General features: G+C 36.7%; 1 protein-coding gene across 2 annotated transcripts in view; it reads right to left on the reverse strand.

Moving 5' to 3' along the window:
- Window positions 1-26,602, reverse strand: part of LOC150087217 (transcription elongation factor A N-terminal and central domain-containing protein 2-like) — a 43,627-nt gene that overhangs the window by 14,523 nt on the left and 2,502 nt on the right. For both annotated transcript variants that reach the window (XM_090371892.1, XM_090371893.1), the window contains exons 2-3: window positions 13,313-13,454; window positions 3,100-3,293 (exon numbers count right to left, since the gene is read on the reverse strand). In XM_090371892.1, coding sequence (XP_090228018.1) covers window positions 3,100-3,293; window positions 13,313-13,454 — 336 coding nt within the window. The remainder of the gene's footprint in view (window positions 1-3,099; window positions 3,294-13,312; window positions 13,455-26,602) is intronic.

The following is a 26,602-nucleotide window of genomic DNA, read 5'->3' on the forward strand; positions in this document are numbered from 1 at the left end:
ACATTTCCTCATCAGAGGTCTTGTATCAATACGATTAATACCAAGGAGGCAACTATATACAGTGGTAGTACACTTATTACATTACATAATTATTCTCAACCGGCAAGTCCTTTCCTTCTGCGGAAAGCCCTTAAGCACGCATAAATGTAAAAATCACACCAAATAATGCAATAATACCACGAACGATCACGAAAGACTGTGCAGTAAAGACCGCCTTCCGCCTGCTCAATAGGCTGCACATACATGTTAGTAACACGATCATGTATGCTTACATGTATGAACATGTAAGCATAATTTCATAGTGTAGAACCCTGCGAAAACTTTGAAATCTTTTTACATTTGTAGTATTTTGTACAAGCACTTGAGATATTACAGATTATGATCAGTATTGTTAGAATATAAAATTAAGAAAATTGTAAACTGTTATTAAATATATTAAATTTTATTGTATTTACAAGAAATAAAATTAAATTTTGACTTAAAATTAAAAATTACCGAAAAAACCCAGATAATGAGATATTTTTGTGAAAAAAACCTATCAACCCAGATGACAATCAAAAAACCCAGATCTGGGTGGAAAAACCCAGGAGTGGGAGCCCTGTGTGGGACATCACGGAACAAGGAAATGCATAGGCTATGTTGGGGTAATTAAGAGTAAGAACAGGTGCATGTATACTTGCATGTACATGCAATGCTAAGAGCATAGTAAATAAATCTGATGAATTTGAAGTGCTGGTCAAGCCATCAAATGCAGACATTTTGGGGATATTAGAGATGAGGTGTCACTTGCATATATTCAGAATTTGAATATGTGGAGTACAATATATACATCAAGAACATGTATAGTCTCTTATGTACTTCAGCTCCAGAACATTTGTTCAGATCTGCTTTGGTACATTGGAACGAATATAGAACTCTGTAAAAAGCCAGAAATGTATGTAATGTCATATTTGTGTTTGTGCTGTTTAGTTGTTTCTGGCCACTTTTCTGCCAGGACGGCAATCACCTGGAAAGCCTTCCCAGCACCTGTCTACACCATGAGGAGGTGGGTTGTTGTTTGGCTTTTAGGAGCATTAGCAACTAAGGCCATATTGCTCCAGGGATATGCGGTGGTCATTCCCTGACCTTTCCGCATGCTCTGTATTTGGTGGTCATGGGCCCCAACCCCGGTCTAATCAAGAAGCGTGTGTTACGCGCTGCTGCTCCTGCCCACGGAGGTGGGTTAACTAAGTGTAAATCATGGTGGGCCTTAGGCACTACAATCATTGTCTGCCCTAAAGGGCAAAATCCCACACTCATAGTTGCCCAAACTAAGAGTACCAGCAAAATAAAATTAAATATAACTGGAAAAATAGTACAAGTTAAGATAGATATATGCAAATACACATGACCTGGAAATATTCATAACAAATCTATATCTCTGTGACATCTATTACAATAAATTCATATAGCACTGTATGAATAAGTATATTCAGTACATTAAAGTTGGTGAGTCAAAGTCAACAACAAAATATTTAAGAATTCATAGGTTTTGAGTAAAAATAGTTCAAAGGCTAGAAGTTCTAAAACTTACAGGTGTTGTTGACTTATGCAATTTCTACAAGTTTAGTATGGTATTCAAGAGAAGTCAAGTAAGATAAATAAATGAATTTTATATTACAATAAGCTTTAAACATAAGTAATTCTTAATTAGAAAGTGCACTTTAGGATTTAAGAAGCCATAAGGGTACATGAATAGCTACAAAATAAAAATACACCACAAAGGGACACTAATATTGTTGATTTAACAATGTCTGATTAAACTTAAAAGAAATATATACTCAAAATTTAATTATCAGGATTGGTAGTTAAATTGTGATCTTTTCCTATGTTCAAACACTGCTTTAGCATAATTTAAGTGCCTGAAAGTTGATGGCATTTTCTAAAATTTTGGTTTCCTGAGAATTTGGAAAATTTCTTATTTGGAAAAATTGAGTTGTAAAATTGTAAAATTTCCAAGAATATAATAATACGTGTTGCTAGTCTTTCAATTTACCATGTAGACACAAATCAGAAGGTGATAAGTCAAAATTAATTGTTAGACCTTTTTTGAAGACAGGCCAGAGAGGACACAAGGGGAGGGGTCATTGTTCCACTGTACAATTGCCTTGCACAGTGGAACAATGACCTCCCTATCTCTATAGGATAATGTTCAATAAATCATCAATAGGACACCATGGGCATTCCGGGCTGCCTGATTACACTGCTCAGAAAACTTCTTGTCTGCCTGTATTATATCTCCCAGATCCCTTCTTCCTCCACTGTTTTTAATTCAACCCCACCAAGCATATAATTTATTTTGGGATTGCTATTCCCTAAGTGACCTTGCATTTTGCTGCATTAAAACATAGCTGCCACTTTACTGACCATTCTTGCAACCTGTTCAAGTATCCTGAAGGAGCACTGTTAACTACTCTACCAATCTTTGTTGTCTGCAACTTTTGACATCAAGCCTTCTATCCCACTGATGTTTCTGAAAATCAGAAACAGCAGTGGGCCAAGAACCAATCCTTGGGGAACCCCACTTCTGACTTTATACCAATCTGAAGAATATCCATTAATCACAACCTTCTGCCTAGCCACCCAGCAACCCATCTTAGAATTTTTCCAGTAATCCCAACATCTCATGAGGGACAGAGTCCTTGCTATAATCTAAATAAACTACGTTGAAATTGTTCCCTATATCCAGCTCATGTGTCAAAGCCTACTAAGTCAGTTAAAGATGGTTTTCCCTTAACAAAACCATGTGTGTTATTCAGAAAGATGTATCTATCTAAATGTCCCTGGACTGCACTCATTCACTGCCTCTAAGATTTTCCCTACCACTGAAGTCAGACTAACCAGTTTGTTGTTTCAACATTGCTTCTTAGAACTGCCTTAAAGTATTGGTGATATGTTGGTAAATGTGAATAAAATAAGTTGTTAAATAGATGTTAACTCCTATCAAACAGGTGTTAGCAGTCCATGTAGAAAGTTATTTCCAGTATTTTTACATGTCACATTTCTAATACATTTTCATAACTAAAGAAAATAAACAGCATGCAAAAAAATTCTGCTTACACTTTCTTGGACTGCATTCGCAAGCCACTTCTTAGCTGTACGGCGGATCTCCTGTGTTTTAAGATCATATCTAACTTCATATACTGGCCTGTTTATTTTTGAAAGTATGTGTTCCTTCCAATTTTTGTACAACTTTTTAGCTTTAGCTGCTACTTGGAGATCTGGATGTCGACACATCTTATGTACTGCCTTACCTGGTAGATAAGAAACAAATTTTATGGCTGACATTTAGTCATTTTATTATTATAGTGCAACCTGGATATGACACAGATTTCGGGATAAATTTAACACCTGTGTAATAAATGAAGAGCATTATAATAGCCAAAATGAAATTTAACCAGTTGTTTACAGCCTGTTAACATGAACACATATTGCTTAATAGGTTGACTAAACGGCAGCCTATTAAGCAAACATTTTTATAGAAGCAAATTTAATAATTTCACACTTTTTTCTCTCCTTTTACCATCAGTGGGTGAAAAGTTAAACATTTTAAATGATAATGTACCATTACATTATCATAGTAATGCACCATTACTAACTATAAGGGTGTTTTTTTTTTTTTTTTATAATGCTCTACTTGAAAATAAAAATATTAAACAGCAATACTACAAATATACTTAAAAAATAAAATTTCAAACAATTTCTTAAACAATCCCACAATTCCTAATAAGACATGTTTAGGGAGAATCCAGGTTACAGTATAGTGCATAAATAGGAAATAATGAACAGCCCCACCACATAACCTAATAACTGGTACCTCTTGAATTAGACATATTCCCGAAAATCATTGCATGGGCAAAAAGCAACCATCTCAGAAATCATCTTCCACAGAAAATATGGTAATTTGGCTGGGTTACATTCTGGACCATACTACTTTGGATTAAAAACAATACAGTAATAAAAAATATTGGTATTAATAACCTAATCATGTGCTCATAACCATAAGTATTTAAGATCTAAAGATCATAAATGCTCATGAACTCTACACCTGCGATTTGCTAACTATAATCACAAATGGAAGAAACTTTAGTAATTCCTTCAGTCGTCAACAGGAACTGAATCCAAACCTCTCCAAACGAGTGGTAGGTGGTGATGTACCGTGCCAACTAGGCCACACCACCACAGTGGTAAACAACCAAGTTAAATTTTGCAGTACTGCTGTATAATCATGGAAAATGCTAACTACAGTCAGAACTAGCTTGGAGAGAATCCAGTTTACAGTATAGTGCATAAATAGGAAATAATGAATATCTCAGCCACATAACCTAATAACTGGTACCTCTTGAATTATGAGATTCAAGTAGAGTAGAACCCTGATAAGAAGTTTAGAACTTCTTACGAGGGAAAACTTCTTAGAAGAGAAAATGACCTTAAGGGTATGAAATATTAATTACACAAATAAAAATGAAAAGATACACATACATAGGTTAAAGATTATTTTTAAGTACTATTTCAGAATTTATAAATATTTTACTCTGCCTATGGGAAACATTTTTAAACTGAAGATTTGTAATTGCTTAACATTCTGTTCATTAAATGCATTACGAAGTTGGAAAAATGAGCTCCTTTGGAGTTTCAACATACCTTAAAAGGGCACAATTACAACAAGACAGCAACAATCCACTAAGTAAATCAGAACTTAGTAACTAAGAACTAAGTAAATCACAACTATCGTATCTTAATGTGGTCGATCCACTTATGGATGTCGATGAAAACAATCGCACTATGTCACTTCCATTATATCAAAATGTTTATACTAAAAAAGTTTTAGTGCTGAAAGCTTCTGACTACAGAAAATTCACTAATCGAACAAGTTAGTGCATAGTATCATTTTAGTTTGTAGTAAATCACCGAAGTAGGTGAAATGGCATCATTTTTGTTATATCTCATATTGTGAATGCCTTCACAGTGAATTGCCATGATATTGAAATTACTTTGACAGTGGATTCTCAAATAGGCAACACTTCACCAGTGGAATAAGTAACAGTCTTCTCCAGTGGCGAAGCATTGCTTATTGAAAGTAGTGCAATATCAGGGCAACTTGCTGTGAAGATATTCACAATATGAGGTGTAAAAAGTGATACCATTTCACCTACTTTGGTATTTTACTACAAAGTAATATGATGCTATTCACTAACTTGTTTGATTACCAAAATGTTTATATCTTTTTAATATAAAAATAAAGAATTTCTATATCTAAAAAACGTATTAAGTAGGAAAACATCATTATAATAATACCTTGTGTATTCTTTATCTCACATTTTTTATGTGGGAAAGATTTTTATCCAGGAAAATAATACATTACAATATACACTATGCTGCCACTTTATTAGGTACACCCCTGATGTGCATACAAATGGTTTGTCCCACAACGTTGCAAGTCACATGACCACAGTTGTAGATATAAGGGTAGCAGAACAACCGTTCTAGTATCAGTTAAGTGTACAAACCATAGCACGGATAGGGAAAAGAATGATCTAACGGATTTCGAACATGGCATGGTAGTAGGTGCAAGACGTGCTGGAAAAAGCATCTCTGAGCAGTTCTGAACTTTTCACGCACCACAGTTTCAAGGGTGTATCGAGAATGGTGCAATGAACAGAAAACATCCTCTCAACAGCACTCCTGTGGAAGAAAATCGCTTGTTGATGAGAGAGGTCAGAGGAGAATGGCTAGAATTGTGCAAGCAAACAGACGGGCCAAAATGGTGCGCAGAACAAAATATCGCAACGGACCACTAGTCGCACTTTGTCGCGAGTTGGCTACAACAGCCGACGGCCACATCGCGTACCTTTGTTATCAATGAAGAACAACAGAGCACGCCTCCTGTGGGCACAGCAACACCAGCACTGGACTATTGAGGATTCAAAAACAGTTGTTTGGTCTGACGAGTCAAAGTTCCTGGTGCATCATGTTGATGGAAGGTTCAGAATTTTTCAAAAACAACATGAATCCATGGACCCTTCATGTCTGACAACTACTGTGCAAGGTGGGGGGGCAGTGTTATGGTGTGAGGAATGTTTTCTTGGCACACGTTGGGTCCATTGATACCCATAGATTCATGTCTGAATGCCACATCATTGCTGACCAAGTGCATCCGTTCATGTTAACAGTTTATCTTCAGTCAAATGGTTACTTCCAGGAGGATAATGTGCCGGTGCGCAAAGCCTGAATCACTATGGAATAGTTCCAGGAACATGACAATGACTTCTTTGCTGCAGTGGCTTGCTCAGTCCCTGGATCTCAATCCTATTGAACATCTTTGGGATGAGCCGGAAAGGGCTGTTCACTGCAGGCCTACACCTCCATCAAATCTCAAGGAACTGCGTGGCACACTCGTGTCTGCATGGTACTCCATTTCTGCATAATGTTTTCAACATCTTGTTCAATCCATGCATTCAGGCTGTTTTGAAGGCTAAAAGAAGCTCAATATGCTACTAGGTAGGTGTACCTAATAAAGTGGCAGCACAGTGTATATATATTGTAATGTGTTGTTTGATAACGGGAATTATGAAACTAAACCTAGTACAGGGGAAAACTTATGCGGGAATTTCTTATCCGGGTTCTACTGAATATCATTAAGGTATATATATAATCATGGAGAATGCTAACTGCAGTCAAAAGTAGCAACTTATAAAAATAAACTCTGCCAATTCACGTACACTTTGCATTATGCCTTTAGATTTTGCCATTCTAAATACAATTTCATCATTGAAAAGGCTGTTTACAAATATTTATAACTGAATACACAGTACACACATGGAATTATAGTACACACAAATATGGAATTAGTCCCTCTCTCAGAGAAAATGTTTACTTCCTGTATGTATCCTATAAGCAATTAACATTTCAATGATGTATTTTTTATTGCATCTCTAATAGAGGCAAGATAGGAGAAATAAAATAGAATTCCAGTTACAGAATTTACTTTCAGATAACTACTGTTTATAAAAATTGAGGGTATATAAAAATTATATTAATATGAAAAAATTTATATAAAAAATTTATAATAAGAAAATAAAAATTGAGAGAATACACTGCATAGTTGGTTATGATGTGCAAGGTACAAAATTTGCTTCTGCTAGTATCTATTGTGATTCATGTCTGTCCCCCAACAGGACAGATATGATCACACTCGCATTATATCCAAAACTGCAGTATAACCTAGTGCATTACATCAAGGTTGCACTGTACTTGCAATTTACTTCTCTACAAACAGAAAAATTGTTCACAAAGATTAAAATTAAACTATGCAAAAATACAATGCAATAACCAATATATTCATGACCATAAGTGTATTGGAAGCAAAAGGAGAAAATGAGTTTGTGTTTAACCTGGTAGTAGATACATGGAATTGTAGTGGATTTTCACTGATATAAACTTCTAAGCTTCTCAAAAAAACAAGTATATTGTGGGTGACACCCACACATACATACATATTACAAAACAAAACACACCTGTAGCAGGATTAAATGAGTTTATTAGAGTCAATATGGACCTCTACATTAGCATTAATAGTGGCATATGATGCAAAAAGGTAAGCATATACAGCATCAGCCAAAAAAAAAAAAAAAAAAAGGAAAAACCACTTCCCATTCACTCCAAAAATTTGAAAACTCCTTTAGAATAAAAAAAGTGAAAAAAATACCATCACAATCTGGATCTTTCTTAATATCAAGATTGTCCAACATCCTTCCAACATCCTTCTGATGGAAGACCACAGGAGACATTGAATGGAGCATACTAAGAATGGCAGGAGCTGGTTTACCAAGATCATCAATACATGCATTGGAAGAAAAGTAGGATGCTAGCAGGTCAGCTTTATTTTTGGCTGAAGTGACAACAGAACCATCTGCTCTTGACAGAAATGGGCACAAGTTGCAGGCAATAGCTTAGGCAAGAAATCAGAATGCAACTAACATTTGGACATGGAGCAAGTTTTCTACTCTTAGCCTGTTCAAAATATAGCTTGGACTGATTAATAACTGCTTTACAATTTATGTGAGCTTTGATGTAGGCAGAAAATGAAACTGGTGATTTGGATAAAAGCCAATTGTGGTATGTAACATTCTTATCTTGAACAGCCTTAGCACATTTATCAGAAAACAGGTTTACATAACAGACGAGATTTTAAGGTGGAGTGTGGAATAACGGATTTCATCCCTACAAGAATAATTTTGCTGACTTGATATGAGCAAATGCTGACATCAGATTTGAAACAGTAATCCAACCAGGGAAAAGAAGAAAAGAAATCTCGCAGTTCATTCCATTTTGCATTCTTGTAATGCCAAACAACATGAGGTTGAGAATGGCCATGAGAAAAAGGCTCCACTCGAGAAGGGACCATCACCAATTGTGATCTGAGGTGCCCAGAGAACCACTCACCTTAACCTTGTAGTTAGAAGGGTTGTTTGTTACAAAAAGATCAAGCGTGTTGGCTGTATGGTTAGGATTGTCCAGTATTCTGGTAGGTAAATGAACAATCTGTGCGAGGTCATTAGTAATTGCAAAAGCCTGAGCATCTCAACCAGCTGGGTCCGCTTGACTAGAAAACGGAAGCCAACTGGAGTTGTGAACATTAAAAACACCCAAGGAAAATTACCTCACTGTTAGGAAAGTTGGACTAGAAAAAGTCAAGTTTTGAAAAGAGGAAGTCAGAGTTCCAAGTGATTAGTGGAGTTGGGAGAACAATAGAAGCAACAGGAGAGATCTTAAGCCGAAAAGATTGAAAAGAGGAGATTCCAAATTACTAGGTCTCTGACAGGGAATATGAAAAAGGACATATGTACAAGTACCACCTTTGAAGAAACAGGAATCGTACAGTGAATAATTCGGACAACTGAGATGAGCAATGGTTGAATCAACCAATTGGCGCCTCCGTAGCCAGGTGGGAAGGAGCAGCAGTGCGTAGCACATGCTTCTTGATTAGACCGGGGTTCGAGCCCGTCACCACTAAATATGGAGGATGCGGAGAGGTCAGGAATGACCACCGCATATTCACGGAGCAATATGGCCTTAGTTGCTAATGCTCCTTAAAAAAAAAAAAAAAAAAAAAAAAAAAAAAAAAAAGAATCAACCAATAACTGAGATTCTCTCAGAAAAAGTACATGGGGTTTGGTAGACTGTAAATGAAAATGGACATCACTGAGATTAGAACTAAGACTGTGTATTTTGTGGAATGAATGAGGAAGTGTTTGGGAGATTTAAATCTTTTCACATATGAAGTTTTTTTCTATTAGTTTAACAATTCATGGTGAATTCAACAGTAAGAAAAGGTGGGAGGACATGTATAAAGTAATGAAATTTTTGGATATATGGCATACACATGGCAAGAATATCCCCAGCTCCTTGACAATGACCCCTGCATACACACTGATTGGACTCTCTCCAGTCACTACCTGGCAGAGTAGAGGCAGCAAGATTATACACTAGCTGATCTAGAAGCCTCCTAAAGAGTTACCAATAGGTTCAGTCAAGTGGACTATCTAGTGGCCAGCCTGTGAACATCACTCTGGAGATGTACCCTTGAAATGTAAGGAAGATTGGATCTCGCCATGATATCCATCATAACCTCAAAAGACATCAACCACACTGCATGATGGGGCAGGGGATTGCCAGAGTTTTGCTCTGGAGACTAAACACGGGTTCCACCACTTCAAGACTCCAATAAGCAAAGTGGTGGTATTGCACTGGTTGATGAGAGTCATCTACTACCTAATATTGCCTGGTAACACAGAGGGGAGGCATTCCAACTCATACCAACTTAAGCAGACTTTGTGTGGTAGGCACCACACTAAGTCTGCTTAAGTTGGTTCACACCTGGGTGATTACCTCCAGTATGCTAGGTGCCATATTTTAAGACTTGCCATGGGAGTTATACCCAGGATTACTAACAGTCACACTATTGTGAAGGTGCAAGCAGAGGATTTGGCTGTCACAGATCGACCGGACTTCACCAAAATTAGGTCCACTTGACTTGAGTGTCACCCAAATATCAGTTCCGTCAGCGTTTTTGACTCCCAGGTAGCAAGCCTGGCTTGGCATACCTCATAGAATGTCTATGACAACCTCAAGGACCAAGGACCACATTATATTAGCAACAGAAACTGAGGAAATATATTAATGATATATTTACACCTATTAATGAATATATAACTACATTATTTTTCTTGAAGGAGGAATTTCAAGTTCCTGTTATGTGACACAGTTTTATTATAAGGCAGTTCATGTTGGTATTTGTTACAGTCCACATCTATTTGGTGCATGCTCAGGTCTATAAAAATTCTGGAAGATTTTTTTTTTTTTTTTTCTGTTTATACTCCGGCACGACAACCAAGTCAGTAGAGTTTACAATAAATCGTCAATACAAATATTTATCGTATTTAGTAGTCATGGGCTTAAACCCCGGTCCACTCAAGGAGCGCGTGCTATGCCCTCTCGCTCCTGACCACTCGGCTACGTCAGGCCTAAATCTCCTTTTAGTATGCTACATCCTCACAGAATTTTTCAGCATGAAAAACAAATGTCTTTATTGTATTTGCTGGGAATCTTCAAAAGTCTTCAAGATTATTAATCACTATTCTGCATTTTGAAAAAAATTTCAGCAATGTTTTCTCAGAAAATCATTTTCTAATGCTGATTTCAAAAATGGCTTCTGTCTGTTTCCATCACATCTGGTTTCTTCAAAGGCCATGAGAGAAATTTGTTTTTTCACAAATTTTTATTAATTTTGTGCACTGAAAATTATAATAAAATCCTACTTTTACCAGACTTTTATATTTAAATACATGTTGAAAATACTATTAGAAAGGGCAGTGTGGTAAAATGTCCACTAAATGCACCTATGATATACAATGGGTCAAATTTTCATTTCATTGATTTTCTTGCTGATCCTTCTACTTTTCAATTCCTCTCCAGCATCTAGAAATAGTCAGTCATCAAGTTGCATTTTACTAGTAGGTTCCTAGATTTTCTGGGCAGTAGTCTATGTGAGAGTGTAAAAAATGCACCTTTGATACCCATGTTGCAGCCCAGCTTCTTGAAGTTTGCCAACCTATTTAACTATACTCTTGTAGTCTGGATCCTTGTTGTTCCTAAGAAGTCCTGAAGTTAATCCATGCCTGTTTTTCTCTTTTATTCATAGTTCCCTCATCAGTTTGCGAGGTCTAACAAAAATACCTTCTTTTAGCTTAAGCTTTCACAAACTGTTTCATCAAACCTACTTTGATGTGCAAAGGTTTTGGGGTCCACCAGTGATTTATGAACTATGTTCTTTGATCCAGGCAAACTGTCCCTCCTTGACCAGTGCTTGCTACTTGCTCGACTGTCCCACTCACACAGTAAGCAAGTCATTTTTGTGTGGCCAGAATGCTGTCCAAGTAGCATGCCTGTCACATTAAAGTCAGCACAGACCAACTAACCATGTACTTAATATTTGTCAACTTCAAGTTGCTGACTAATGGCAGAAGGAATATTAGGATGCACAATGTCCTTCTTACTCTTTGCATTGTATCCCACTACACTAACCAAGCAAAAGTAATGGTCATCACAGTGATTTGTAGACTCTGCCAAATCATGGGAATTGCAAATGGCATAGCCTTCTTTTTTACTATTTTTCCACAATCACAACGCTTCAACACAGGTTTGGCAAACTTTATGTGGAGCCCATTATTTATTTTGGTTACCAAGTTTCATTCCAAAATAAGCACAATACACATTTCTTAAAAATTCTGTAATATCCTGTCTTTGCTTGAGGACTACACAACTTCCATAAATATAACAAAATAAGTTTAGATTGCTCAAACACTTGCACGAAGACATTTTACTCACTTTTCAACAAGTTTGACACAATAACCTCAAGAAGAAAGTGAGCAACAATGTTTACACTGTTGAGTGAAAAACAGGCATGGATTAGCTTCAGGTCTGTTGTTGAGAACTTCTTAGGAACAACAAGGATCCAGATTACAAGAGTATAGTTAAATAGGTTGGCAAACTTCAAGAAGCTGGGCTGCAACATGTGTATCAAGGTGCATTTTTTACACTCTCACATAGACTACTGCCCAGAAAAGCTAGAAACCTACTAGTAAAATGCAACTTGATGACTGACAAACACTGCTGCATGGAGTTCTCAAGGTCAAGAAACAAATGACTGAAAGCAGTATTGTCAACATGTGAAGATTTAGTTCACAAATTCCCAACATTTACTCCTAGCTTAATGTATTCAATGATACAACTCAAGACGTCAACTTAAGTGATTTGTGAAAGAACGGTAATGGTAAGCGACAGAAAAAAACAAATAACATTTCTGAAATCATTGTGAAAAACTGAATTAAAAACAGCTATTAGTTTACAAACATCGAAAACCATGCAGAGTTAGCGTAATTGTGCCAAGTGGAGATTTGCCCCACGATTTCGTCTAGTTGTGGAACATGCCAATAACACCTAAAGCTGGCACCTCTATCTACCTGAGAGAATTTGTGAGAGGGTATGTATATTTCTATTAATTATCTGCTGCATCCAGGGTGTAATACTAAGGTTTGAGTAGAGAATAGCCCTTGAGATAGTGAAGGGGTCACCAGAAACTCTGCTAAGCCATTGTCAAAAGACAATATTCAATTCTAAGAGGGACTTGAAATGTGTGTCAGAAGCAGAGGACCAGATAGACATTTTTCACATATGATGTTATATTCTTACTTTCTTTTGCCACAAGACAGTTACTGCAATGTAACAAAATAGAGTTGAATTGTTCACACAACTGCGAGTTGCCATTGTCAAAAACACAGATTATAAAAATCATGTTAGAAGCAGATACTAGTTAGCATGACTGCACCAGAAAACAACTGAATGCAAAAGAAATACTTTGCAGGCTTTTACAAGCTTGTCTAAAGACATCTGGCCAAGTCGATACCTGTCAGTCAAAAAGTAGATAGTATGCATATTGTGTATACATGGAATGTGTATCTAAGAAAACAATTCTGTTTGTAAAAAAGCTGTACGTGATAGGTAAAAATGGGTTGGATTCTTAAAATTAGCAATAAAAGTGAACCCAGAAACACCATGAATTTTAGAAACTTCAAAATCTATATAAAATTAACAGATAAGTATGATCTGTTTTCTCATATATGCTCATTGTGCATTTAGTAGCTCAGCAGCAAAAATATAACCATTATTTTTACTAAAGTAATTATGTACACTTAAGGAATGCAGGACTTACCAATCTTAGTAGACAGAAGAATTTCTTTAGAGGGCCTTTTCTTTTCAAGTTCAGTTAAAGTGTTTAGAAGTTCACTTGCAGCTTGATCTTTCCATTCCAAAACTGCTCTATGTCGCAAAATATCTTCTATTACCACAACACCCTAAAATTTTAAAATTGGAAATTATCAATTATTTTTACTGTTTGAAAAAAATTAAAAAGAAATCATCTTTCAGCTAAACATAAATAAATTCAAAACAATTCTCGGAAACTTTTCTTTGATAACTCATTTTTCGCTTTGTGTATTATAATCTAATAAATCATATACAGATATTCTTCTATTTACATTCTTTTTTTTTTTTTTTTGAAAACCCCAAACATGAAGGGTATCAAAACCATAGTACTTAGTATCTTGAGTGGGTTGAAGGAAATGGAGCAGGGAGATGCCAGAAACTTTACTCTCAAGACTAAACATGGGTTTCACCACTTGAAGCCTCCAATAGCAAAGGCACAGTGGTATTGCATCAGTTGAGAGTAATCTACCACCTACTAGTATTATTAGTGTTAGGATTGTATTATTAGTTTTTATTTTATATTAGTTTAAGTAGTGGTACTAATTACTGTTATCCAGAGATGGAACTAGGAATCCTGCACCTGGGGCAAAAGTAATATAAGTACACCCCCACTATATGAAGGTAGCCAATCTTTATAAATTTATTTAAATAATACAGTGAATATAACAAAACAAAAATATTAAAGAAAAAGAAACTTACAAATATTTGTTTATATCTACAGAGACTTTGTTTCTATATAAACTACAAAGAAATAAAAAAAAAAATCATAGATATTACAGATAGTTTATGTTTATATATCTAGAATAAAATCATAGAAATAAAATATTGTGAAATATACTATAGAATACTTTTAATATTATAACATAAACTAAAAATATGCAATGAAGATGTATTGTTTTAATTTAATTTTTCTCCCTGTTGCCAAAGCAAACTCAATAATTTTATCATAATTTGTTTTGTGCAACATGATTTTCAATGGATATAATTAGCATTAGCATTAGCAGAGGCATTTGATGCAAGAAAGCAAGCTTATGCAGCATCAGCCAAAAAAAAAAAAAAAAAAGTAACATAAATAAATAAAAATAACCACTTCCACTTCACCCCTCTGTTCGTTCGAAATACCTGTCCAGCTGAGCCTTAAACTTATTTAGGCTATCAACTTCCACGACAAGGGATGGAAGTCTGTTCCACCTACCAACCACCCGCTGGCTAAAGGCAAATTTCCGCACATCTATCCTACATCTGTCTTTCCTCAATTTGAATTTATGCCCTCTCAGGTGATTATTCTGAGCAAGAGAAGAATCCCATCAGCATTGAGCATGCTCAAACCATTCAAGGCTTTGTACACCTCTATCAGATCACCTCGCTGGTGCCTAGTTTCCAGACACTGTAATTCGCAAAACTTAAGCCTTTCTTCGTAAGAGCACCCCTTTGTCCCATTCACCAATCTAGTTGCCCTTCTCTGTACTCATTCCAGCAGCTCTACATCCTTCTTGAAATGAGGCCTCCAGGCCTGTATACAGTACTCTAGGTGTGGCCTGACCATTGCCTTATACAAGGGAATAATCACCTCCTTATCCCTGCTAGAAAAATTTCTATATATCATTGACAATACACCATGAGCTACTCTTGCAGCCCGTCTGCACTGCTCAGAGAACTTCATATCTGCCTGCACAACCACCCCCAGGTCCCTTTCACTCTCTACCACTGTCAGTGTAGTACCACACAGTTGATACGTTGCTCTGGGGTTGCTGTTTCCCATATGTAGTACTTTACATTTGTCAATGTTAAACTTCATTTGCCACCTCGAAGCCCAATGCTCAACCTTTCCAAATCCTGTTGCAGCAGCATAGTGTCAGTAGTGTCCTTGACAACCCTGCCAACCTTCGTATCGTCTGCAAACTTGGACATTAAGCCTGATATACCATCATCAATATCATTTATAAATACAGAAAACAATAAAGGACCCAACACTGAACCCTGAGGGACTCCACTAATAACATTAGTCCACGATGAGCAGTGTCCATTGATTACCACTCTCTGTCTTCTCCCCCTCAACCACCCCTTTATCCATAGCAGCAATTTGCCTCCAATGCCACACTGCTCCAATTTGTGCAGCAGTCTTCCATGTGCAACAGTATCAAAAGCCTTTCTAAGATCCAAATATATAATATCAAAGTTATTCCCTGCATCCAGTTCTTTTGTGACTGCATCATAGTATCCAATCAAATTGGTCAGGCAAGACTTACCCTTAACAAAACCATGCTGTGTCCTAGCTATAACTGAAGTCTTGTCTAGATGATCCTGCAGTGCTTCTTTAACCAGTGCCTCCATTAATTTTCCGGGAACAGAAGTTAAACTCACAGGTCTATAATTACTTGTGTCAGCCTTTGATCCCCCTTTGTGAATTGGGGTCACATTTGCACATCTCCAGTCCATGGGTACCTCCCCTGAGTCCAATGAAGCTCTCATAATTATGGCTAAGGGTTTGCTTACTTCTTTTGCTGCCTCCTTTAATATAACTGGATAGATCCCATCCACCCCAGGTGCCTTTCTTGTGTTTATCTTCAACAATTTCTCCTCCACTTTGCTCTCAGTTATTACAAGATTCTCTAGCTTACTGCTAGAGTTGAATACACCTCTGGCATTCCCCTCGCTGAATAACTCCTCATGTGTGAATGTCGATGCAAAATATTCATTTAGTTTGTTAGCTACCTGAGCAGGGTCATCAACAGTTGACCCATCGATCTCAAGTGGACCAATCTGATTCATCCCCTTCCTTCTAGAGTTTACATAAGTAAAGAATTGATATGTTTGTTAGTCATTCTTGTCCAGTTGTTGATCTAAAATGACTTTTAGTCAAAAATTTAAGTTTATTGAAGGAGCTTTCACAAGAAGCTACTGTTACAGGCAGGGTAAGAAAAATCATAACACTTTCTATGTTTCAATAAGATTCTATTAGACAGTACTCACAAATGAATTGGAGAAGTTGAAAGGGGAGGGTTACAGATTTTATATCCTGCAGAACTGATAAAACATGATTTTGAAATTTTCAATTTCTGTTGAAATATTTGATGCATTTAAATCTGTTGTATTTTAATGCAAGGTCGGAAGCAGCCTTCCGCAAGTCAGGTTTATTAATTAATGTGAGTGAAGTAAACAGAAAATCAAAATATGAAAAAATAGTATTCAGTTTTTCAAATCTAGTAAATCAATCATAGAATATCCAAAACACATTTAATTTCAATACAAAATTGTTTTTCAGAAGATGAATTGAAATCATCTGAAGATTCAGTGTCATTTTGTTTTTTTCTTTCCTCTTCTTTCATCTAGAAATGTAACTGGTATAGTATTTTTTTCTACTGTGGTAGCAGAATATCCGAAAATATCTTGAAATTCACTTTCACATATTTCTTGGAGATATTTTATCAATCCACTTATTAATTGGGAAGAGTTACGTATGTAAAACTTTTTAGCTTGTAATGCTTTATTACACAGTCAGTATTATGAAGAATTTTATTCCATATAGCCAATCTACATAAAAAAGCAGACTTTAAGCAATACTGATAGTTTCTGCATTTGCAGACGTACCTTCAATATTAATTAAGACTATACGAACTTTTGTTATTTGTAAGAACAACGACTTAATAGCTCGTTCTTTGGACAACCATCTTATGTCTGTATGTCCTTTAACCCATTAACAGCCATTGTCCCATTTATGGAACGCAACTTTTAATGAAAATAAAAATAATGGAAATGCAGAAAACTGGATTACAGGAAGCACAGTAGTTTGAAACTGATCTATAATCACGGCGTTTATTGTCAGATGGCACTGAAATACAAAAAGTTAGGACAGAAAGCATTTACAAGTTTTTCGTTTTCAAGCATGTGTGTGTCATAAGAAAGATAAGTGTATAAAAGTTTCTCTGTTTTTTTCAAACACTATAAGGGCTCTAGAAATATATTCTAGAATAGTTGCTTTCTGTGATTCAACTAAAAGGGTAAGCCATCTACACTATTATTTATTGTAAATTTGTTATTTATGTTGATGTCCCATTTTTAGGACATTGGCTGAAAATAACATCAGCAAGCACGTGGATGTTTCTCGAGTCAAAACGAAATTTTAGTGGTTTACCTTTGTAAAAATATTATATAACAAAGCCATGAGCAGTGGAAAGTACACTGTTAGAAAATATCTAACTACAAAAGAGATAGAGGAAATGTTTGCGGATCCTGCATTTTGGGAAGACAGGGATAACAATGATGTTGATGTTCCAATCAATCCTCCAGATTCTGATGAGCTAACTGACACAGAGAATTTTGAAGAAAATAATCTTGAAGGAGAAGGAAGAAGTGGAAGATGTTGCAGGTACCCTAGAGTTATTTACACCTATAAATGATGAATCTGAATTGAGCAGCGATGACAACGCACTGGCTGTAAAAAAAATAAGCTGTGTAAAGTGACGAACCATCTTCTGCGTAATGAAGATACATCAGGAAGCTTTTCAAGCCTATCAGAATCTCGCAATAAATACAGAAAATCAATTTCTCAAACAGTTGCAAAAACAAGTCATATAAAAGGAAAAACACCAGAGTGGACAAAGAATCATATACAGTACACTGAGACGAACAGTTTATCCCAAAATAATTTTGAAAATGTTACATCTCTGTTATACGGTAAAACAGCAGTTGAAATTTTCGAAGAGTTTTTCTCTCAAGGCATTATTGATCACATAGTAGAGCAAAGCACATTGTACACACAACAAAAAAATTACCCAAATTTTTCGCTTAGTGCCGATGAATTGAGAAGTTTTATTGGGGTTCTACTGTTTAGTGGTTATCACAAACTTCCTCAAGAGAAAGTTTGAAAGGAAAATCATGGAGGCAATGATCAAGGGTGGAATTCAGGATCATTTGGATCGAATTGAAATTCTCAAGGATACTCAGCATGATTTTGTAAAGGGAAAATCATGTTTAACAAATCTGGTTCGCTATTTTGAAAGGGTCGCTCATGAGCTGTTGTTGTTATTTGGTTTTTAGGAGCATTAGCAACCAAGGCCATATTTCTCCGGGGATATGCGGTGGTCATTGCCTGACCTTTCCGCATCCTCCGTGTTTGGTTGTTGTTGTTATTTGGTTTTTAGGAGCATTAGCAACTAAGGCCATATTGCTCCGGGAATATGCGGTGGTCATTCCACGACCTTTCCGCATCCTCCGTATTTGGTGGTGATGGGCTCGAACCCCGGTCTAATCAAGAAGCGTGTGCTACGCACTGCTGCTCCTTCCCACCTGGCTACGGAGGCGCCTCCCTCATGAGCTGGATATAGGGAATAATTTCGACATTGTTTATTTAGATTTCAGCAAAGCTTTTGACTCAGTCCCACATGAGCGGTTGCTTTATGAGCTAGAACAGGTTGGAATCCCTGGGAAAATCCTTAGATGGATAGCAGGATGGCTTCAGGGCAGAAGGCAGAGGGTTGTGATAAATGGCTATTCCTCAGATTGGGTTGATGTAAGAAGTGGGGTTCCCCAAGGATCAGTATTATTACCACTGTTGTTTTAAATTTTCATAAACGACATCGATGAAGGGATAGAGGGCGTGATGTCTAAATCTGCAGATGATTAATGATCACTGTCAAGCTGAGCTTCTTCAGAGAGACCTAGATAGACTTCAGGAATGGTCAGAAAAATGGCAGCTATGCTTTAATCCAACAAAGTGTAAGGTATTAACACCTGGGAAACAGTAATCCCAAAATAACTTATTCACTTGGTGGAGTTCAACTAAACCCAGTACTAGAGGAAAAGGACTTGGGTGTTACGATACGGTCAGACATGAAATTCTCTGAGCATTGTAAACAGGTTGCAAGGAAGGCCCATGGTGTCCTATCGATGATCTATCAAACTTTTGCAAGTAGAAATAGGAACATGATAATCCCATTATATAAAGCTTTTGTTAGCCCACACTTGGAATACTGTGTTCAAATATGGAGACCGCACCTAAAGAAAGACATCGAGCTTCTTGAAAGGGTGCAAAGACGGGTAACTCGCCTGGTGAGATCGGCAAAAGGGCGTCCTTATGAAGACTTCAAATATGTGGGTTGCAGAGTTTGGAAACTAGATACCTTAGAGGAGATTTTATTGAGGTGTTTAAGGCTCTGTAAAATAAGTAAGGCATAAGTAAAATGAATGAGAACGAAATTTTGAAGATTATAAATGATGCTAGAAATAGGGGACATAAATTCAAGTTACGGGGAGAAATGTTTAGATTGGACTGCAGGAAGTTTTATTTTAGCCAGCGAGTTATAAATTATTGGAATAAGTTGCCTACATGGGTGGTAGAGGCTGACAGTTTGGTGAAATTCAAAGGTCATCTGGATAGTACCTTCGGGTCAGGGAAGCGCATAGGATGATAGGTTTAATTTCCTTTTCTTTTATTAATTATTATTTATATATTTTTTTTTTTATCATTGTTCTATTCAGGGTTTTTTTTTTTTTTTGGGCGGGTGCAGCATAAGCAATAGGCTTTCTTGCACCATGCAGCCATTATTAATACTAATACTCCGCTGCCACTGGCTTGTTTTCATCCCACGGTGCATCCAGGCGCCATCATTTCCCCAGGTAAATGACGCATACATACCCGGCCGTCCACATGGTGCAACAGGAAATGTGATTCGTCGGACCAGACAACCTTCTTCCAATCACTCAAGGTCCAGTTTCGATGCTCGCGTGCCCACTGTAGGCGCTGTCGCTGGTGAACTGTGGTTAGCATGGGCACTCAGATCGGCTGCAGCTACGCAGCCCCATTTTCAGCAGGGTTCAATGTACTGTGTGTTGTGACACATTACTCCCGTCACGAGCATTCCATTTACCGGCTAGTTATACCACAGTCATCCTTCTGTAGCCACGTACCATCCGGGAGAGCCTTCGCTCACCTCGAGCATCGATGAGCCGTGGTCTTCCAACACCTCGGCAGCGGTTCATGGGTTTCCCCCTCATTGGACCACTTTCGGTAGGTACTAACCATAGCTGACTGTGAGCATCCTACCAGCCGTGCTGTTTCGGATATGCTCTGACCCAGTCGTCTGGCCATTACAATTTGGCCTTTGTCAAACTCACTTAAGTCTGCTGCCTTTCCCATCTGAAGAACAAGAGTAACACTGATTAACAAAGCTCAGTACCAGGTGTTTTTTATACTGTGTCCCAACCAGCACATGCACCATAGTTCACCTACAGCTGCTTCGATTTGCATAACGACTCATTGGTCATAATGTTTTGGTTCATCGGTGTATATACTTATGCACACCAAAAGAAAAACAACAAAAACTGCTTATATTAATAGAAGGAAGGGATTGAATCACATTGGGCCACTCGATGTCTATGGGTTAGCTGTTGATGCCCCTGCTTAGGTTGCGGCCAAACTCAATAAGTATTTTACATCTATATTCACACATGAGGAATTCTTTAGGGGAGGGGAGGACAGAAGTTTATCAAATTCCAATGGGGAGCTAAATGACTTGACAATAACTGAAAGGAAAGTGGATGACAAATTGTTGAAGCTGAACATAAAAAAGGCACCTGGGATGGATGGGATCTATCCAATAATATTAAGAGAAGCAGCAAAGAAGGTAAGCAAGCCTGTAGCCATAATTATGAGAGCATCGTTGGATTCAGGGGAGGTCCCTAAGGACTGGAGATGTGCAAATGTATCCTCAATTCATAGAGGGGATCAAACGGTGACATGAGTAATTACAGACCTGTTAGCTTAGCATCTGTTCCAGGGAAAAATAATGATAATGGAATCACTGGTTAAAGAAGTGATGCAGGACCATCTGGATAGGAATGCAATTATACTGCAGTCACAGCTTGGATTTGTTAAGTGGCAGTCTTGTATAACCTACCTGATAGGCTACTATGATGTGGTGAATAAATTTAAGCACTGAAGACAGTAAACTATAAGGTGTAGTAAAATAGCAATATTAATAGCATGTGATGGCTGATTAAATAAATATGGCACACATTTATTTTATCAGCCAGCAAATGTTAACTCTGCCAAGTGTCTCCAATCTTTCATTTCATATCACTAAATGCACATACTTTTAATTTTTTTACAAATTCCAATACTGCAAACAGACACACGAGGTCACCAGACTCTCTCATTAGTCACCTTGACTAAGCATATTTTCTCCAACACTAAACTGCCTGTATTATTATTTGTATTAATAATGGAAAATAATGCAAAAAAAGCAAGCTTACAGCAACACTTCCCACATCAGCTGTTCATCGCCTCTAATAGTTTGTTTAGTTCTTCCCTTGAATTTAATCAAATTATCCACTTCCACAACAACATATGTAAGTTTGTTCAAGCAATCAACTACCCACCAGGCAAAGGCAAATTTCTAAACATCTATCCTACAACCATCCTTTCTTGATTTCAAATTTATGTCCCATCATGTGTGTGGCCAATAGCATTGAGCTTGTTCAATCCATTCAAAGCCTTAAACACCAAAATCAGATCACCTCATGGGTGCCTAGTCTCCAGACACTGCAATTTACAGAACTGAAGCCTTTCCTTGTATAAGGGTCTTTCTATTGCAATTATTAATCTTGTTGCTCTTCTCTGCACCTGTTCCAACAAATCTACATCTTTCCTAAAATGAGGCATTCTGTGGCCTAACCATTGCTTTATACAACAAGATAATCACCTCCTTATCCCTGCTGCCTTAAACCTGATGGTTTTGTCAATGATATACTGCTAGAAACTTCCAGCAGTATATCATTTACAAAACCATCCTAATGACCATACCATGAGCTGTCCTAACTGGTTTTGCACTGCTCAGAGAACTTCGTGTCTGTCCACACAATTACCCCCAGGTCATTTTCATTCTCCCCCACCCAAGTTTGGTAACCACACAGTTTGTATTCATTCTGAGGTGCTGCTACACATATGCAGTAGGTTGCATTTGTCAATGTTTTCAATTGACACTTCTCAGCCCATTTGCCTAATTTTTCCAGCTGCTGTTACAGTAGCAGACTGATTACTGTTGTTAACTACCCTGCTACCTGAGACATTAAGCCTGACATGCCTTCGTTAATATCTTTAATAAATATAGAAAACAATTAGCCCAGATTTGAACCTTGAATAACTTCAGTATAATAACAGAAAACCAAAAAGGGCAATGTCTACTGATAACCCCTCTTTGCCTTCTCCCACTCAACCATCCCTCAGATCAGTCAGACAAGATTGTCCCTTAACAAAGTCCATGCTGTGAATGCAATATGACACTCCTGTCTTTTTGATCCTGCATTACTACTTTAACCAGTGACTTCAAAATTTTGAATCCAAGGATCCTCTAATAATTATGGCTAAAGGTTTGCTTACCTCTTTTGCTGCCTGCCTTAATATAACTGGATAGATCCCATCTACCCAGGTGCCTCTTTTTTATGTTTAACTTCAGCATTTTTTCCATCTCTGTTATCAGAAAATCACTTAGCTCCCAGTTAGAATTTGATAGTTTCAGAATTCCCACCCCTAAAGAATATCTCATGCATGAATATAGATGCAAACTATCTATTATTTGTCAGAAACCTGAGCAAGATCATCAACAGTCAAACCATTCATATCTAATGAAGCGATGATTTATCCTCTTCCTTCTTTTCTTCATATTTTTTTGCCAGAGACTTCTTGTAATCTACCTTAGCTTGCCTAACACCATTTGTAACTTCATTGCAGAATGGTTTATATCCACTGTACGCCTCTGTATCACCTGATTCTTTATATGCATCCTATGTATTTTTCTCCTCTGCCACAAGTCTCATCAGTTCATCTGATATCCATTTAGATCTATGCCTTGAACAGTATTTCTTAGTTGGTATAGAAAGCCAAGCTGCTTCTATGATTACTTCCCTGAATGATTCCCATTTGGAATTTGCTGTTGGTAATATTATCACATTGTCCCACTGCATAGAATTTAAAAACTGAGGTGACAAAAGTCACCTTTACAAAAACCCTTCCTCTTGCTTTTGATTGTATTAAGTAAATCCCCCATAACTATACTATGATCACTACTACTTAATGGTGCTTTCATTTTAAGATTCTTAATGCATGACAAGTCACTGCTGATAATCAGATCAAGACTATTACTTTCACTTGTTGCATCTCTAACATGCTGGTGTGGAAAACAATTATCCAATAAATCCACAAAAGTCTTACTACTGCGTGAATGACCAATCCACACGTTCCAGTCAATATCTGCAAAGTTAAAATTCTGCATTATAAGACAATCTGATTTACTGGCCCACTATTTCTCTGTATATATGTTCATCACATTCATTTGTCTGTAGTACATTCCTGCTCTAATTATTGTTTTCCTGCCACTTATGTCACACCAAACTGACTCAACAATGCACTGGTCCCCCAATGTAAAATGGTTGCACTGACTTAAATTTTATGTGCTTCTTAACTAAGAGCATTACTCACCCACCCCTCCTATCCTGTCTCTCCTTTCTGCACACATTATACTCCCCACATTCAAATTCTGCATCTCTACAACCTACAACATCCCTATCCCTACAACGTCCACATTTGATGACTTAGCCAGTACTTCAAATTCTGTAGTAGTCACTCGACATTTAATGTTATATCTCATATGTCTCAGACTTTAATTTTTTAAAAGTAATTTATTTTGCAGCAATTTAATTATTAAATGACCAATCTTAGAGTAACAATATAGAATTGATACATGTAAATGTTAATTGTGATATTTAAAATCCCACTGAAATAAATTGGTTATTTAAAAGAAATTAAAGTCAAAAATATTAAATGGGATATAAAACAGCATTACTACATATTTAATAGATTTTTGAATTACTGTTTAAAAATATCCAATTTATTTTGGCAGAATTCTAAATATTATTAAATGCCCGATATGAATTCTAAACATTATCTCATTTAGGTGTTCTACTTCAATTTCTTTTAAAAAATAACCAACTTATTTCAGCAGCACTTTAAACATTACCATGAAATAACCAGTATTAGTTCTAACTATTACGCCTAATTCTGGTGTATTAAGCTCATTCTTCAGTGTTAGACTCAGCTTGAGTTTAAGTCCAACCTAAGTGGAAGACCATCCAGATTGTTCAGGTTGTGCACCCCCCTTTCTACCCAATGGGCAGAAAAATGGTGCCATGAAATGTGTTCAGTTAAAATAAAAAAAAAAAAAAAAAAAAAAATTGCCCACATGAGGATTACATTATGATGCTCACATTTGGTCATTAATTTGTTCTTGTACAAGAACATCTGGAATAACATATATAGTTAAGTGCATTTGAATTTCATTTAAAATTACACTTATTTGAAAAAGAATTATGAGAGAAAGTATTTCACAACAGAAGTTCAACGTATCGCTATTATGATTAAATTACCGGCATCCAAACCTAGCATTTGTACATGTACAAATATAGCTGTGTATATAAACGCAAATGAAAGTTTGCACAAAATGCATCATTATACTGCATCTCACATTGTGAATACTTCACAATCAGTTGCCTACTCTTAAGCAGCACTTCCCCAAAAGAGTAGTACTGGGTTTTTCCATTAAGAAGCCCATGGGCTTGTATTTGGTTTTTGCATTTATAAGGTTCTCATGTTGTCCCTAAATAGAAGCAGGTTTATTTTGAAATAATATTTATTTGATTAATGAAAGGTTATTTTTATTTTAAATATTGCAACAATAGAACAGTATGAAATTAAAAATTATTCTTATTATCTTTAAAAAATATAAATATATAAGAAAAATAATAATTGCAAGAAGAGAATTATTTATATTAGTAATTTTCATTCAGAACCTGTTGTATCAGAGCAATCCAAGCTAGTAGTGGAAGAATTGTTGTTTTCGTCTTCATCCAATTCCATTAATTCTTCATCACTTCCATCACTAGCAGCCAGATCATCAGATTCAATTTCAAGTCCATGATTGTTTTCAAGGATAATTCGCTTTTGATTTAATATATTGGTCGCTGGTACTTCTTGTCCATTTGCAGCAATGCCGCAACATTCAAATGCTCTTTGAATTGATTTTGATTGGATTGTATTACAGGCAGAAATAACCATTTCAACAATCTTTTGGTAAGATGGTCTTTTTCTATATCCTTTTGGAGTAAATTCAGCAGTTTCTTCTCTTAGTAAAATAAATTACGGCTTTCTCAGAGCGAATTGTAACAGGTTTAATAAATATACATAGAAACATACAAAGCTTTCGGTTGGTTAGACAACCTTCTTCAGTTGAAACAAAAACATAAAATGACAGTTAGAATGGAGGCGTGTACTGCCAATCTGGTACGTGAAGCGCGTGGCTAATTGTTTGAGGTTGAAGCCTGTGGCTGTGATGTATGTGGACGTGGCCAGCGCTTGTCAATGGACAGGACTATTGCTTCGGTGATAGGGTGGACTTCACAACCACTGTTCCTGTTCATTGAGGTATTGGAGCATTTGGTGTTTAACGATTCCAAACAGGCGCGGCGCAGATAATGTCGGGACTTATCCACAATCACAACATCGCGATTCTTCTCTTACCCAATTATCACATTCCTTTCTCATAGCAGCTTTGAAATGGAATTTATGGCAACATCTAGGGGCTGCGTGTAGTGTGTTGTCTTTCCTGGAATTATTACTGCCTTTGAGCCATAATTTTTAAAAAGATATTTTAAAATTTCTTCTTTCTTATGAGTTCCATAAGAATCCCAAATAATTACTGATGGAATGTTACTAAAATAAGATCCTCTCTTGCAGAAAACAGTATCCATCCACGTCTTCAGTAGATTTGTGTCAATTGATCCGCTTTTGTTTACAGCAACAACTGCTTTACCACTGGGAATTGTTACTTTGGGAATTTTCTTTAAGCCACGAAAAATAATCATAGGTGGGAGTATACATCCATCCAATGATATTGTCAAACAGACCGTGTATCGATTTTTTCTGAACCCTGTATCTGCACCATCAACATTTTTGTTCCCAACAAAGTGAAGAGCGCAATCTCTTGCCATGTCAAAGTAACATGGAGTTTCATCCATATTAAAAACACGATCACTTGTCATTCCTGCTGTAGCGTTATTTACTTGAATTAAGTATTGCTTTACTTATTCCTGCGTTTCCTTTGGATCGCGATTATCCAGGTCCATGATGAGTTATTTTACGTGATCTAATCCGATGTCTCCTGGTCCATCCAAATAAGAACTTGTT

Source organism: Mastigoproctus giganteus, chromosome 4 (genome assembly GCF_048544385.1).
Source record: "Mastigoproctus giganteus isolate SK-2022 chromosome 4, ASM4854438v1, whole genome shotgun sequence".
Lineage (NCBI taxonomy): Eukaryota > Metazoa > Arthropoda > Arachnida > Uropygi > Thelyphonidae > Mastigoproctus > Mastigoproctus giganteus.